The 13,869-nt window shown below is 44.9% G+C and overlaps 1 protein-coding gene across 1 annotated transcript in view; it reads right to left on the bottom strand.

Annotated features, from left to right (window-relative positions):
• LOC139424362 (slit homolog 1 protein-like) overlaps window positions 1–13,869 on the bottom strand; it is a 116,529-nt gene that overhangs the window by 41,147 nt on the left and 61,513 nt on the right. The window contains exons 5-9 of the mRNA XM_071176105.1: window positions 7,923–7,994; window positions 7,723–7,794; window positions 7,365–7,436; window positions 4,479–4,715; window positions 1,325–1,396 (exon numbers count right to left, since the gene is read on the bottom strand). Coding sequence (XP_071032206.1) covers window positions 1,325–1,396; window positions 4,479–4,715; window positions 7,365–7,436; window positions 7,723–7,794; window positions 7,923–7,994 — 525 coding nt within the window. The remainder of the gene's footprint in view (window positions 1–1,324; window positions 1,397–4,478; window positions 4,716–7,364; window positions 7,437–7,722; window positions 7,795–7,922; window positions 7,995–13,869) is intronic.

Here is a 13,869-nt window from a genome sequence, read left to right as displayed (position 1 = left end):
GATATCTTTTAGTGCTCATTAGGACTAATCTAAGAGTCCTTAAACGTAAAAACATTTTTTAATAATAATTATAATAGGATCACATTTTCACATGTTACACACTGTTACAAACAGAAATAATACACTGACATATTGACCAGATAAATACTCTCTAACAGTCTAAAAAGACGACCATAGTCAACCATAGTCCTGCACAACCTTCCAATTTATTATATTTAAATGGTTCTAAAGTATTACTTGATTTTATATATTGAAAGGCTTCTGGTTTGCACAGATAAAGTATTATATTTCTTTATTGTACTAAATTGAAATGTTATTTTGTCTATTCCTAGTATTGACTGAATATCTGTCTCTTACCAACTGAAGAGAGTTTGGCTGTTTTAAATGGTGGCCAATCTATTCCTCGTATTGACTGAATGTCTGTCTCTTACCAACTGAAGAGAGTTTGGCTGTTTTAAATGGTGGCCAATCTATTCCTAGTATTGACTGAATGTCTGTCTCTTACCAACTGAAGAGAGTTTGTCTGTTTTAAATGGTGGCCAATCTATTCCTAGTATTGACTGAATGTCTGTCTCTTACCAACTGAAGAGAGTTTGGCTGTTTTAAATGGTGTACATTGTGAAATAAACAAGCACGTTTTTTCTTCTTCAATTATCTTGTTGCCCAATGACCAACCAAGAGCGTTGATCATGACTCCAACAGAAGAACCACATCTCCACCTTTAAACAATCCTTTCTGCTTTGTTCTGTTCAATCTGCAGCCTCCTAACTTAATATGCTGATGCATTTCCCCAGACCACAGAACAGTAGTTTACCTGACTCCCAATTAATGCTTGGGTTGTTTGACCACAGAACAGTAGTTTACCTGACTCCCAATTAATGCTTGGGCTGTTTTCTTAAGAATCTTTCCCAGTAAATATTATATCCTTCTGATCATGCATGCAGTTTTATTTGACATTTTTACATAGATGAGCTATTTGAGACGACCACGATAAGCAGTTGTCTAGCTGCACCCCTCAGTTGGTTTCTACCACTTCCTCAATTTGTACTCCCCCATACTTAATTGCATCCCATGCTGTGTTGGCCTTTTCCTGATGGAACAGACCAACATAACCATAGGTTTCTTGGTGTGCAAAACAAATTTGTTCTGGCAAACCCAATCCCTGATATTTCCCAGATCTACTTGTAGAACTTGCTGTACCTGTTGAACCGATTGTCTTGTTGTATACATTGCAGTATCATCTGTAAACATAGCAGCTTGAGTTTCAGATGAGGCACAAGGAAGGTCGTTGGTATATGTTAAGTAAAGGGGGTTGACTAGTTACATTCTGCGCAGCTTCTTGTAGGAGGTGAAGGCCCCAGGAGGAACTGACTTGATGCCATTCTGCTCCAGACGACTAGGAGGGAGAGAAGGAGGGGAGGAAAAGGGAGAGAGTGAGGGAAGGAAAAGGCAGAAGGTGAGGGGAGGAAAAGAGAGAGAGTGAGGGGAGGAAAAGGGAGAAGGTGAGGGAAGGAAAATGGAGAGAGTGAGGGAAGGAAAAGGGAGAGAGTGAGGGGAGGAAAGGGGAGAGAGTGAGGGGAGGAAAAGGGAGAGAGTGAGGGAAGGAAAGGGGAGAGAGTGAGGGGAGGAAAAGGGAGAAGGTGAGGGAAGGAAAATGGAGAGAGTGAGGGGAGGAAAAGGGAGAGAGTGAAGGAAGGAAAAAGGAGAGAGTGAAGGAAGGAAAAAAGAGAGAGGGCGGGAGACAGAGGGGAGGAGAAGGGAGGGGGAGAGACCCATCGGCAATGAGATTCATTCAAATTACACCCATGTAAGATATAGGAGAAACGTAGGTTAGTCTCTCTTTCTCTCTCTGTGTGTGTAAGTATGTGTGTGTTTTGTGTGTGTGAGAGACAGGAAATGTTGAGGGTATCAGACACAGTTTGACATATTTGTGTGACTGGAGCCGTTAGCTGACCAGGGGAATGCTCACCTGTTAAACTGCCAAACCACTCAGAGACTGCAGCATTACACTACTAACCCCTCTGTCTGTCTCTCTCCTGTCTGTCTCTCCTTCTGTCTCTCTCTTCTTCTGTCTGTCTCTCTCTGCTTCTGTCTGTCTCTCTCTGCTTCTGTCTGTCTCTCTCCTGTCTGTCTGTCTCTCTCCTGTCTGTCTGTCTCTCTCCTGTCTGTCTCTCTCTCCTCCTGTCTGTCTCTCTCTCCTCCTGTCTGTCTCTCTCTCCTCCTGTCTGTCTCTCTCTCCTCCTGTCTGTCTCTCTCCTCCTGTCTGTCTCTCTCCTCCTGTCTGTCTCTCTCCTCCTGTCTGTCTCTCTCTCCTTCTGTCTGTCTCGCTCCTGTCTCTCTCTCTCTCCTTCTGTCTGTCTCTCCTTCTGTCTGTTATTCTTCTGAGAAAGTCTTATAAAGTCCCTCTCTCTCCCTAACCTCAAACACATTCTACTATTTCCTCATCCTCCTCTCACCATCTCTCTCTTTTTCTCTCCCTCCTGTCTGAGTGTGCGTGTGTGTGTCTGAGTGTGTGTGTGTGTGTGTGTGTGTGTATGATCCTGCATGTGCATGTGTGTGTGTCCTTCAGGTCTAAGAGGTTAAACCCAGGGAGATGTTAAGTTGAGAGATGAGCCTGTGTAAAAGTCAAGGGTTAAGTGTCCATATATGGACATGGTCGGTGTGGAGGGGCGGTGTGGTAAGCTGCTGTCAGGGAATAGAAATATCCTTTCTAGAGCAGCTCTGATGCATTAATGATACACACACACACATCAACTCTTACTGGTCAGATGGCCACATATTCATCTGATTGGATAAACTGTAGCATATACATATATTAATACAGGATATCCAATGACACACAGACATATCTTATTGGTCAGCGGGCCACCATATTAATATGCAATGACAATCATGATGATTATACAGTATTTATATGGCCCATGAACAGTATGAATGGTCATATGTGGTGTGGTTATTCTACGTGGTGTGGTTATTCTACATGTTGTGGTTATTCTACATGGTGTGGTTATTCTACATGGTGTGGTTATTCTACGTGGTGTGGTTATTCTACATGGTGTGGTTATTCTGTATGTTGTGGTTATTCTACATGGTGTGGTTATTCTGTATGTTGCGGTTATTCTACGTGGTGTGGTTATTCTGTATGTTGTGGTTATTCTACGTGGTGTGGTTATTCTACGTGGTGTAGTTATTCTACATGGTGTGGTTATTCTGTATGTTGTGGTTATTCTACATGGTGTGGTTATTCAACATGGTGTGGTTATTCTTCATGGTGTGGTTATTCTATATGGTGTGGTTATTCTACATGGTGTGGTTATTCTACGTGGTGTGGTTATTCTACGTGATGTGGTTATTCTACGTGGTGTGGTTATTCTATATGGTGTGGTTATTCTACATGGTGTGGTTATTCTATATGGTGCAGTTATTGTATGTGGTGCGGTTATTCTGTATGGTGTGGTTATTCTATATGGTGTGGTTATTCTACATGGTGTGGTTATTCTACATGGCATGGTTATTCTATGTGGTGAGGTTATTCTGTATGGTGTGGTTATTCTATATGGTGCAGTTATTCTGTATGGTGTGGTTATTCTGTATGGTGCAGTTATTGTATGTGGTGCGGTTATTCTGTATGGTGTGGTTATTCTGTATGGTGAGGTTATTCTACATGGTGTGGTTATTCTACGTGGTGTGGTTATTCTATGTGGTGTGGTTATTCTATATGGTGTGGTTATTCTACATGGTGTGGTTATTCTACATGGTGTGGTTATTCTACATGGTGTGGTTATTCTTCATGGTGTGGTTATTCTACATGGTGTGGTTATTCTACATGGTGTGGTTATTCTACGTGGTGTGGTTATTCTACATGGTGTGGTTATTTTACATGGTGTGGTTATTCTACATGGTGTGGTTATTCTACATGGCATGGTTATTCTGTATGGTGCGGTTATTCTGTATGGTGCAGTTATTCTGTATGGTGCAGTTATTCTGTATGGTGTGGTTATTCTGTATGGTGTGCCTTACCTGTGTGGTGTGGTTATTCTGTATGGTGCAGTTATTCTGTATGGTGCGGTTATTCTGTATGGTGCAGTTATTCTGTATGGTGCAGTTATTCTGTATGGTGCAGTTATTCTGTATGGTGCAGTTATTCTGTATGGTGTGGTTATTCTGTATGGTGTGTGATGTCTCAATGACCCTACTGTTTGGCTGTTTTTGTGATGCAGAATAGACATTGGTCTCAATGGGATTTCATGCTTAAATGAAGGTTAAATGAATAAATCAAATGCATCAAAACTAACACCAGTAAGTAAATTGACCAGGTGTGGTGATGAGCATGAACTGACCATGTCGACGGTCTCAGATCTCGCTCATGGCTTCGAGGGGGTGAGCAGGTATGGCAACCTCGTACCTTATAAACCATAGTTAAAGCTTTGTGGTCTTGTTGACCGTGTGTGGTCATGCTGACCGCGTGCAGGACTCACATCTCAGTCATGGCTTCAGGCAGGTGAGCAGGTATGGCAGTGAGGCCCTTGCCTCCTCTGACCCCTGCCTTACCTGAGCAGGTGAACTCGTTCTTCTGCAGTTCAGCCAGGTTGAGTCCCCTGAGGGTTGGAGGGGAGCTGCACTGTGTGTACAGACCCAGGGTGGGTCTCTGTCTCAGCCAGGGAGACAGCCAGGACAGGTGACAGTCACACCTCAGACTGTTAGAGTGGAGACGACTGGAGGGAGAGGAAGAAGGAGGTTTATTGTCCAATGTACCAGGATGTCAAAGGAAATGTGTATTGTGCTTTCCCTACCCTCTGAAAAACACAGAGAGGTTGGCGTAGAGGGTAACCACTAGGAGAGAGAGAGGGAGAGGAGGGGGGGTCCCTTACCCATCTCTCACTGAGACTCTCACTCCAAACCATCATCTGCACACACACACGCACTGTCTGAACCAGTTTCCCCCATACTGTTGTAGCCCTATACTCTAACCCTAAATCTCAGCTTCAACAATGGAGGGAATTCTAGTTGTGTGTGTGTGTGTGTGTGGGTGTGTGTGTGTGTGTGTGTGTGTGTGTGTGTGTGTGTGTGTGTGTGTGTGTGTGCGTGATTTCCAGGGGCGTCTGTCGTTGGACAGTTTGTTGACAGGAGCTTGGTGCCTTGAAGTCCCAGCAAATCCCCCACAACCCTTCTGTGGTGGGTGGAAGGGGACCAAGTCTCCTGAGAATGGGCCTGGGGGTTTGGGTCCCCCCCAAGAGGCTGGGCCTTTTCTGAGACAGCGCTACATCTCTGATTGACTGGTTTATGGGTACAGAGGCATCATACAAGATGTGTGTATCTGAAGTGTGTTTCTCACTAGCAGTTGGCTCAGACACATTTCAGTAGGCATCTGCCTCTGATTCCAACGGTTGCATGTTCGAATCCACTGATAGAACGTTGTTGTTGATATTTTAGTTTTGAGCCCATCTCAAACCTGAAGCATTCAGAGTTAACGCCCTTAAAGCTGCAATATGTCACTTTTTGGGTGCCCCGACCAAATTCACATAGACATTGTTATTGAAACAAGTCCAAGGAGCAGTAGATCTGTTCTATGTGCACTACTTCTATGCTTCCCGTGCCTAAATGACATGTTTGCGTCTTTTACTTTTGGTTTTGCTTCAAACAGCTGAAAATACAAAATACTTGTTTATTTAAAATCGCATACATTAGGCAAACGATTCGAATTTTAGCAACCAGGAAATGGCGGAGCGATTTCTGCATATTGCATCTTTAAGAATTTGGAATTAATGCCTGAACACATCCCTTAATTTAAATATTCAGAGTTAATACCTGAACGCATCCCTTAATTTAAATATTCAGAGTTAATACCTGAACACATCCCTTAATTTAAATATTCAGAGTTAATACCTGAACACATCCCTTAATTTAAATATTCAGAGTTAATGCCTGAACATAACCCTTACCTTAAATATTCAGAGTTAATACCTGAACACATCCCTTAATTTAAATATTCAGAGTTAATGCCTGAACATAACCCTTACCTTAAATATTCAGAGTTAATACCTGAACACATCCCTTAATTTAAATATTCAGAGTTAATGCCTGAACTTAAGCTTAAACACTTTGAAATGTGACGTTTGGGAAACATGGATGAAGGTGTAATTCTGACATGAGGCTGTGAGAGCTGGTTGGCTATGTGTGGCCTGTCAGACTCAGACTCTTCCACACTGATCTTAGGTCAGTTTTGTGTTTTCACCCTAATGGATAAGTTTCGGAAAGGGTGACCAAAGTCCGTATTCTTATAGCATCTCAGAGTAGGAGTACTGGTCTACAATCAGTTTTCCCTTTAAGATCATAATGAATTAGATCACATGGACAAGGGGGACCTGATCCTAGATCTGCACCTGTAGGGGTATCTTCATCCTGATCTGTTTATACAATAACTGTGTCACTGAGTAGTAGTGATGGGGAAAAAACATAGTTCCATATCACAATATTATTCTTGACATTATATACAGTAAATATACTTTGACTCCAAGTATCGATTTGTAAAAAACAGGTAGTGTTAACTAGTGATAGTCGTCTGTAGCTGCGCCAAAACTAATCGAAACAAAATGTTCTCCTGCTCTCTGGTCTCTCTGCAGCAGACGCATAGCGAGCGATATGTTCCCAGATAGCACACACCCGTCTGCCCAACGTGGGCTCGATGTCTCCCGGGTACATTGGGAAGATGCCGTTTACACAGTGTTTGCTCATTGCCAAGACGTCTTACAGTTCTACATTCTACAGTTCTACATTCTAGAGTTCTACATTCTACAGTTCTACATTCTAGAGTTCTACATCGTTTACGCGTCGGTCAGACATCAACATTCTGATGTCTCTCTGACATCTTCCCAATGGGGAAACATTCCCCAAACAACATATTCCCCACACAATTTGATATGTCGGCCACCTAAGTGTCATGAGTTCCCTGGCAGTGCATGTTATCTGGGTTTGAACATCAAATCACAATCAAATTGCAGAATCGAATAGCAATTCATCTAGAATAGTGAGAATCGCAATACATCTAGAATCACAATGCATCTAGAATCATGAGAATCACAATACATCTAGAATCACAATGCATCTAGAATCATGAGAATCACAATACATCTAGAATCACAATGCATCTAGAATCACAATGCATCTAGAATCATGAGAATCACAATACATCTAGAATCACAATACATCTATAATCACAATACATCTAGAATCACAATGCATCTAGAATCGTGAGAATCACAATACATCTAGAATGGTGAGAATCGTAATACATATTGAATCGGCACCAAAGTGTCATGAGTTCCCTGACAGTCCTACTGAGTAGTGAGGAGAGAGGGACTCACAAGGTGCGTAATTTGGGCATGTGGTTGAAGCTGGAGACTGGAATGCTGCTTATGTTGTTGTTGTTCAATGTGCTGCCGAGAGAGAGAGGGAGAGAGAGAGAGAGAGAGAGAGGGGGAGAGAGGAGAGAGGAGAGAGGGAGAGAAAAAGAAAGGGAGAGAAAGAGGGAGAGAGAAAGAGAGAAAGAGAGAGGGAAAGAGAGAAAGAGAGAGAGTGAGTGAGAGAGAGAGAGGGAAAGACAGAGGTAAAGGAAAAGAAAGAGAGAGAGAGAGGGATAGAGAGAGAAAGAGAGAATATTAGTTGACATTCCTTAGGAGAAGAAAGCTACACACAGACACAGTCTCTCTCTATAATACTTACAGAACCTCCAGAGTTCTCAGAGCACGGAAGGCCCCCTCCTCGATGCAAGTGATGTGGTTCTTATCCAGTTGACTGTAGACACAAAACACATATAATGGCTTCCATGAGAGAGAGAGAGAGAGGAAGAGAGAGAGAGAGAGAGAGAGAGAGAGAGAGAGAGAGAGAGAGAGAGAGAGAGTGTGAGAGTGTGTGTCACTCACAGGTTCCTGATGTCCGTGGCCCCTCTGAAAGCTCTCCTGGGAATGGCTTGGATAGCATTCTCACTAAGGTCCCTGAGAAGGAATGAGGGAGGGAGGGGGTGAGAGAGAGAGAAAAAAATTGGAAAAAAGAAGGAAAGACAATTTAAACAAAGTGTAGCTTTTCCAATGTGAAATTCATGTAGAAAGAAAAGAGCTATGAAAAGAAGAAGAGTACGGAGCAGACAGTGTGGATCAGACAGTGTGGATCAGACAGTGTGGATCAGACAGTGTGGATCAGACAGTGTGGATCAGACAGTGTGGAGCAGACAGTGTGGATCAGACAGTGTGGATCAGACAGTGTGGATCAGACAGTGTGGAGCAGACAGTGTGGATCAGACAGTGTGGATCAGACAGTGTGGAGCAGACAGTGTGGAGCAGACAGTGTGGATCAGACAGTGTGGATCAGACAGTGTGGAGCAGACAGTGTGGAGCAGACAGTGTGGATCAGACAGTGTGGAGCAGACAGTGTGGAGCAGACAGTGTTGATCAGTGTAGAGCAGACAGTGTTGATCAGTGTGGAGCAGACAGTGTGGATCAGACAGTGTGGATCAGACAGTGTGGATCGGTGTGGAGCAGACAGTGTGGATCAGACATTGTGGATCAGACAGTGTGGAGCAGACAGTGTGGAGCAGACAGTGTGGATCAGACAGTGTGGAGCAGACAGTGTGGATCAGACAGTGTGGATCAGACAGTGTGGATCAGACAGTGTGGATCAGACAGTGTGGATCAGACAGTGTGGAGCAGACAGTGTGGAGCAGACAGTGTGGATCGGTGTGGAGCAGACAGTGTGGATCAGACATTGTGGATCAGACAGTGTGGATCAGACAGTGTGGATCAGACAGTGTGGATCAGACAGTGTGGATCAGACAGTGTGGAGCAGACAGTGTTGATCAGTGTAGAGCAGACAGTGTTGATCAGTGTGGAGCAGACAGTGTTGATCAGTGTAGAGCAGACAGTGTAGATCACTGTGGAGCAGACAGTGTTGATCTGTGTGGAGCAGACAGTGTTGATCTGTGTGGAGCAGACAGTGTTGATCAGTGTGAAGCAGACAGTGTAGATCAGTGTAGAGCAGACAGTGTAGATCAGTGTAGAGTAGACAGTGTAGATCAGTGTGGAGCAGACAGTGTTGATCAATGTAGAGTAGACAGTGTTGATCAATGTGGAGCAGACAGTGTAGAGCAGACAGTGTTGATCAGTGTAGAGCAGACAGTATTGAGCAGACAGTGTAGATCAGTGTAGAGCAGACAGTGTTGATCAGTGTAGAGCAGACAGTGTTGAGCAGACAGTGTTGATCAGTGTAGAGCAGACAGTGTAGATCAGTGTTGAGCAGACAGTGTAGATCAGTGTAGAGCAGACAGTGTAGATCAGTGTGGAGCAGACAGTGTAGATCAGAGTAGAGCAGACAGTGTAGAGCAGACAGTGTGGAGCAGACAGTGTGGAGCAGACAGTGTAGAGCAGACAGTGTAGAGCAGACAGTGGGGAGCAGACAGTGTAGAGCAGACCGTGTAGAGCAGACAGTGTGGAGCAGACAGTGTGGAGCAGACAGTGTAGAGCAGACAGTGTGGAGCAGACAGTAGAGTAATTGGTGGTTGTATTTCCACCCAGAGACCAGTCTTATCTGCTCTATCGCACTGTGTTTGGTCATGTAAAGTACACACACAGACCAGGAACTAGGGACTGGGCCCCTGGCTCCCTCTCTCTTCCTATGTCTCCCTCTCTATTGCTCACTCACTTCTCCTTGTTCTCTCTCCCTTTTTCTCTCTTTCTATTTTCATCCCTTTCAGTCTACCACTCCTCTCTTCATCCTCTCTGTCAGTCTGTTCCACACCATTACCACTAGGTCTCCATCATGATGTTATCTTAATGTGTTCCCCCGGCCCTGGGGCCTAGACGCCGGCAGGAAGCCTGGGCCCGCGGAGACTGAGCCACCCCAGGGAGGGCCCACTACAGCCTGGGTATACTCCATTTGGCGAGGGGAATCACAGGGTTATCTGTGTCTGTGTGTCTGTGTGTCTGTGTGTCTGTGTGTGTGTGTGTGTGTGTGCGCGCCCAGGTGCATGCACGTTCGCATGTGTGTAGATAATGTGTCATTCCCTGGAGGATTTCAAACACACTATTAACCTCCCGACCAGCCCACAGAGACTATCAGAACAGCCCACAGAAACTATCAGAACAGCCCACAGAGACTATCAGAACAGCCCACAGAGACTATCAGAACAGCCCACAGAGACTATCAGAGCAGCCCACAGAGACTATCAGAGCAGCCCACAGAGACTATCAGAGCAGCCCACAGAGACTATCAGAGCAGCCCACAGAGACTATCAGAGCAGCCCACAGAGACTATCAGAGCAGCCCACAGAGACTATCAGAGCAGCCCACAGAGACTATCAGAGCAGCCCACAGAGACTATCAGAGCAGCCCACAGACTATCAGAGCAGCCCACAGAGACTATCAGAGCAGCCCACAGAGACTATCAGAGCAGCCCACTGAGACTATCAGAGCAGCCCACTGAGACTATCAGAGCAGCCCACTGAGACTGAGACTATCAGAGCAGCCCACTGAGACTATCAGAGCAGCCCACAGAGACTATCAGAGCAGCCCACAGAGACTATCAGAGCAGCCCACAGAGGCTATCAGAGCAGCCCACAGAGACTATCAGAGCAGCCCACAGAGACTATCAGAGCAGCCCACAGAGACTATCAGAGCAGCCCACTGAGGCTATCAGAGCAGCCCACAGAGACTATCAGAGCAGCCCACTGAGACTATCAGAGCAGCCCACTGAGACTATCAGAGCAGCCCACTGAGACTGAGACTATCAGAGCAGCCCACTGAGACTATCAGAGCAGCCCACTGAGACTATCAGAGCAGCCCACTGAGACTATCAGAGCAGCCCACAGACTATCAGAGCAGCCCACAGAGACTATCAGAGCAGCCCACAGAGACTATCAGAGCAGCCCACTGAGACTATCAGAGCAGCCCACTGAGACTATCAGAGCAGCCCACTGAGACTGAGACTATCAGAGCAGCCCACTGAGACGGAGACTATCAGAGCAGCCCACTGAGACTGAGACTATCAGAGCAGCCCACTGAGACTGAGACTATCAGAGCAGCCCACTGAGACTAAGACTATCAGAGCAGCCCACTGAGACTGAAACTATCAGACCAGCCCACTGAGACTACCAGAGCAGCCCACTGAGACTATCAGAGCAGCCCACTGAGCAGCCCACTGAGACAGCCCACTGAGGAAAGTGAGGGATGGATATAGTGGAAGAGTGGAATGGAGTGAGGGAAAGTGAGGGATGGATATAGTGGAAGAGTGGAATGGAGTGAGTGAAAGTGAGGGATGGATATAGTGGAAGAGTGGAATGGAGTGAGTAAAAGTGAGGGATGGATATAGTGGAAGAGTGGAATGGAGTGAGTGAGAGTGAGGGATGGATATAGTGGAAGAGTGGAATGGAGTGAGGGAAAGTGAGGGATGGATATAGTGGAAGAGTGGAATGGAGTGAGTGAAAGTGAGGGATGGATATAGTGGAAGAGTGGAATGGAGTGAGGGAAAGTGAGGGATGGATATAGAGAATGAAAGAGAAACACTGCTAGGTGGATAATGGGTGAAAGGGATGGAGAGAGTGTATGAGACACAGAGAAAGAGTGTATGAGAGAGAGAGAAAGAGTGAGAGAAGGATGGATAAAGTGAGAGAGGGAGTGGAGTGGGTGAGAGATTGGTTGCGATCACGCACAGTTTTTCTGCCTCATTTCAGATTGAGGTCAGAGTCAGTGAACCAACACATAGACAGACACACAGCAGGGAGTCGAGAGAGAGAGAGAGAGAGAGAGAGAGTGACGGATATGGGAATTTTAGAGAGAGATAAAGAGGGAGATGGGAATTTGAGAGAGAAAGAGAGAGAGAGATGTGAGAATTGGAGGGTGAGAAAGGGGGTGAGAGATGGGAGTAAATGTAAGGGTGTAAAGGATGTAATGGGTGTAAATGGATTTTGGGGAGAGATATAGAACATGGATGTATGGATCTAAGGTCAAATGTGGGTTCGCTTTCTCTCTCATCTCTACCCAATCATCTCTCTCCCTCCCTCATCATCTCTCTCTCATGTCTACCTGATCATCTTTCTCCCTCATCTCTGCCTGATCATATCTCCCCCTCCCTCATCTCTACCTGATCATATCTCTCCCTCCCTCATCTCTACCTGATCATCTCTCTCACTCCCTCATCTCTACCTGATCATATCTCTCCCTCCCTCATCTCTACCTGATCATCTCTCTCACTCCCTCATCTCTACCTGATCAATTCAATTCAATTCAAGGGGCTTTATTGGCATGGGAAACATGTGTTAACATTGCCAAAGCAAGTGAGGTAGATAATATATAAAGTGAATATATAAAGTGAAAAACAATCAAAATTAACAGTAAACATTACACATACAGAAGTTTCAAAACAATAAAGACATTACAAATGTCATATTATATATATATATATATATATATATATATATATACTGTATATACAGTGTTGTAACAATGTACAAATAGTTAAAGGACACAAGGGAAAATAAATAGCATAAATATGGGTTGTATTTACAATGGTGTTTGTTCTTCACTGGTTGCCCTTTTCTCGTGGCAACAGGTCACAAATCTTGCTGCTGTGATGGAACACTGTGGAATTTCACCCAGTAGATATGGGAGTTTATCAAAATTGTATTTGTTTTCGAATTCTTTGTGGATCTGTGTAATCTGAGGGAAATATGTGTCTCTAATATGGTCATACATTTGGCAGGAGGTTAGGAAGTGCAGCTCAGTTTCCACCTCATTTTGTGGGCAGTGAGCACATAGCCTGTCTTCTCTTGAGAACCATGTCTGCCTACGGCGGTCTTTCTCAATAGCAAGTCTATGCTCACTGAGTCTGTACATAGTCAAAGCTTTCCTTAATTTTGGGTTAGTCACAGTGTACTCTCTGTTTAGGGCCAAATAGTCTTCTAGTTTGCTCTGTTTTTTTGTTAATTCTTTCCAATGTGTCAAGTAATTATCTTTATGTTTTCTCATGATTTGATTGGGTCTAATAGTGTTGCTGTCCTGGGACTCTGTGCGGTGTGTTTGTGTTTGTGAACAGAGCCCCAGGACCAGCTTGCTTAGGGGACTCTTCTCCAGGTTCATCTCTCTGTAGGTGATGGCTTTGTTATGGAAGGTTTGGGAATCGCTTCCTTTTAGGTGGTTGTAGAATTTAACGGCTCTTTTCTGGATTTTGTTAATTAGTTGGTATCGGGCTTTTTCTGCTCTGCAAGCATTATTTGGTGTTCTACGTTGAACACACTATATTTTAGCAGAATTCTGCATGCACAGTCTCAATTTGGCTTGTCCCATGTTGTGAATTCTTGTTTGGTGAACAGACCTCACAACCATAAAGGTCAGTGGGTTCTATAACTGATTCAAGTATTTTAGCCAAACCCTAATTGGTCTCAATGTCTCTCTCCCTCTGTGTCTCTCTCTCTGTGTCTCTCCCTCTGTGTCTCTCTCTATGTCTCTCTCCCTCTGTGTCTCTCTCTCTGTGTCTCTCCCTCTGTGTCTCTCTCTATGTCTCTCTCCCTCTGTGTCTCTCTCTCTGTGTCTCTCCCTCTGTGTCTCTCTCTCTCTGTGTCTCTCTCTCTGTGTCTCTCTCTCTGTGTCTCTCTCTGTGTCTCTCTCTCTGTGTCTCTCTCTCTGTGTCTCTCTCTCTGTGTGTCTCTCTCCCTCTGTGTCTCTCTCCCTCTGTGTCTCTCTCTCTGTGTCTCTCTCTCTGTGTCTCTCTCTCTGTGTGTCTCTCTCTCTCTCTCTCTCCCTCTGTGTCTCTCTCTGTGTCTCTCTCCCTCTGTGTCTCTCTCTCTGTGTCTCTCTCTCTGTGTCTCTCCCTCTGTGTCTCTCC

The sequence above is a fragment of the Oncorhynchus clarkii genome, chromosome 13 (genome assembly GCF_045791955.1).
Source record: "Oncorhynchus clarkii lewisi isolate Uvic-CL-2024 chromosome 13, UVic_Ocla_1.0, whole genome shotgun sequence".
NCBI classification, from domain to species: Eukaryota; Metazoa; Chordata; class Actinopteri; order Salmoniformes; family Salmonidae; genus Oncorhynchus; species Oncorhynchus clarkii.
Note: the sequence above shows the minus strand (reverse complement) of the source record. Positions and strands in the feature narration are given on the sequence as shown.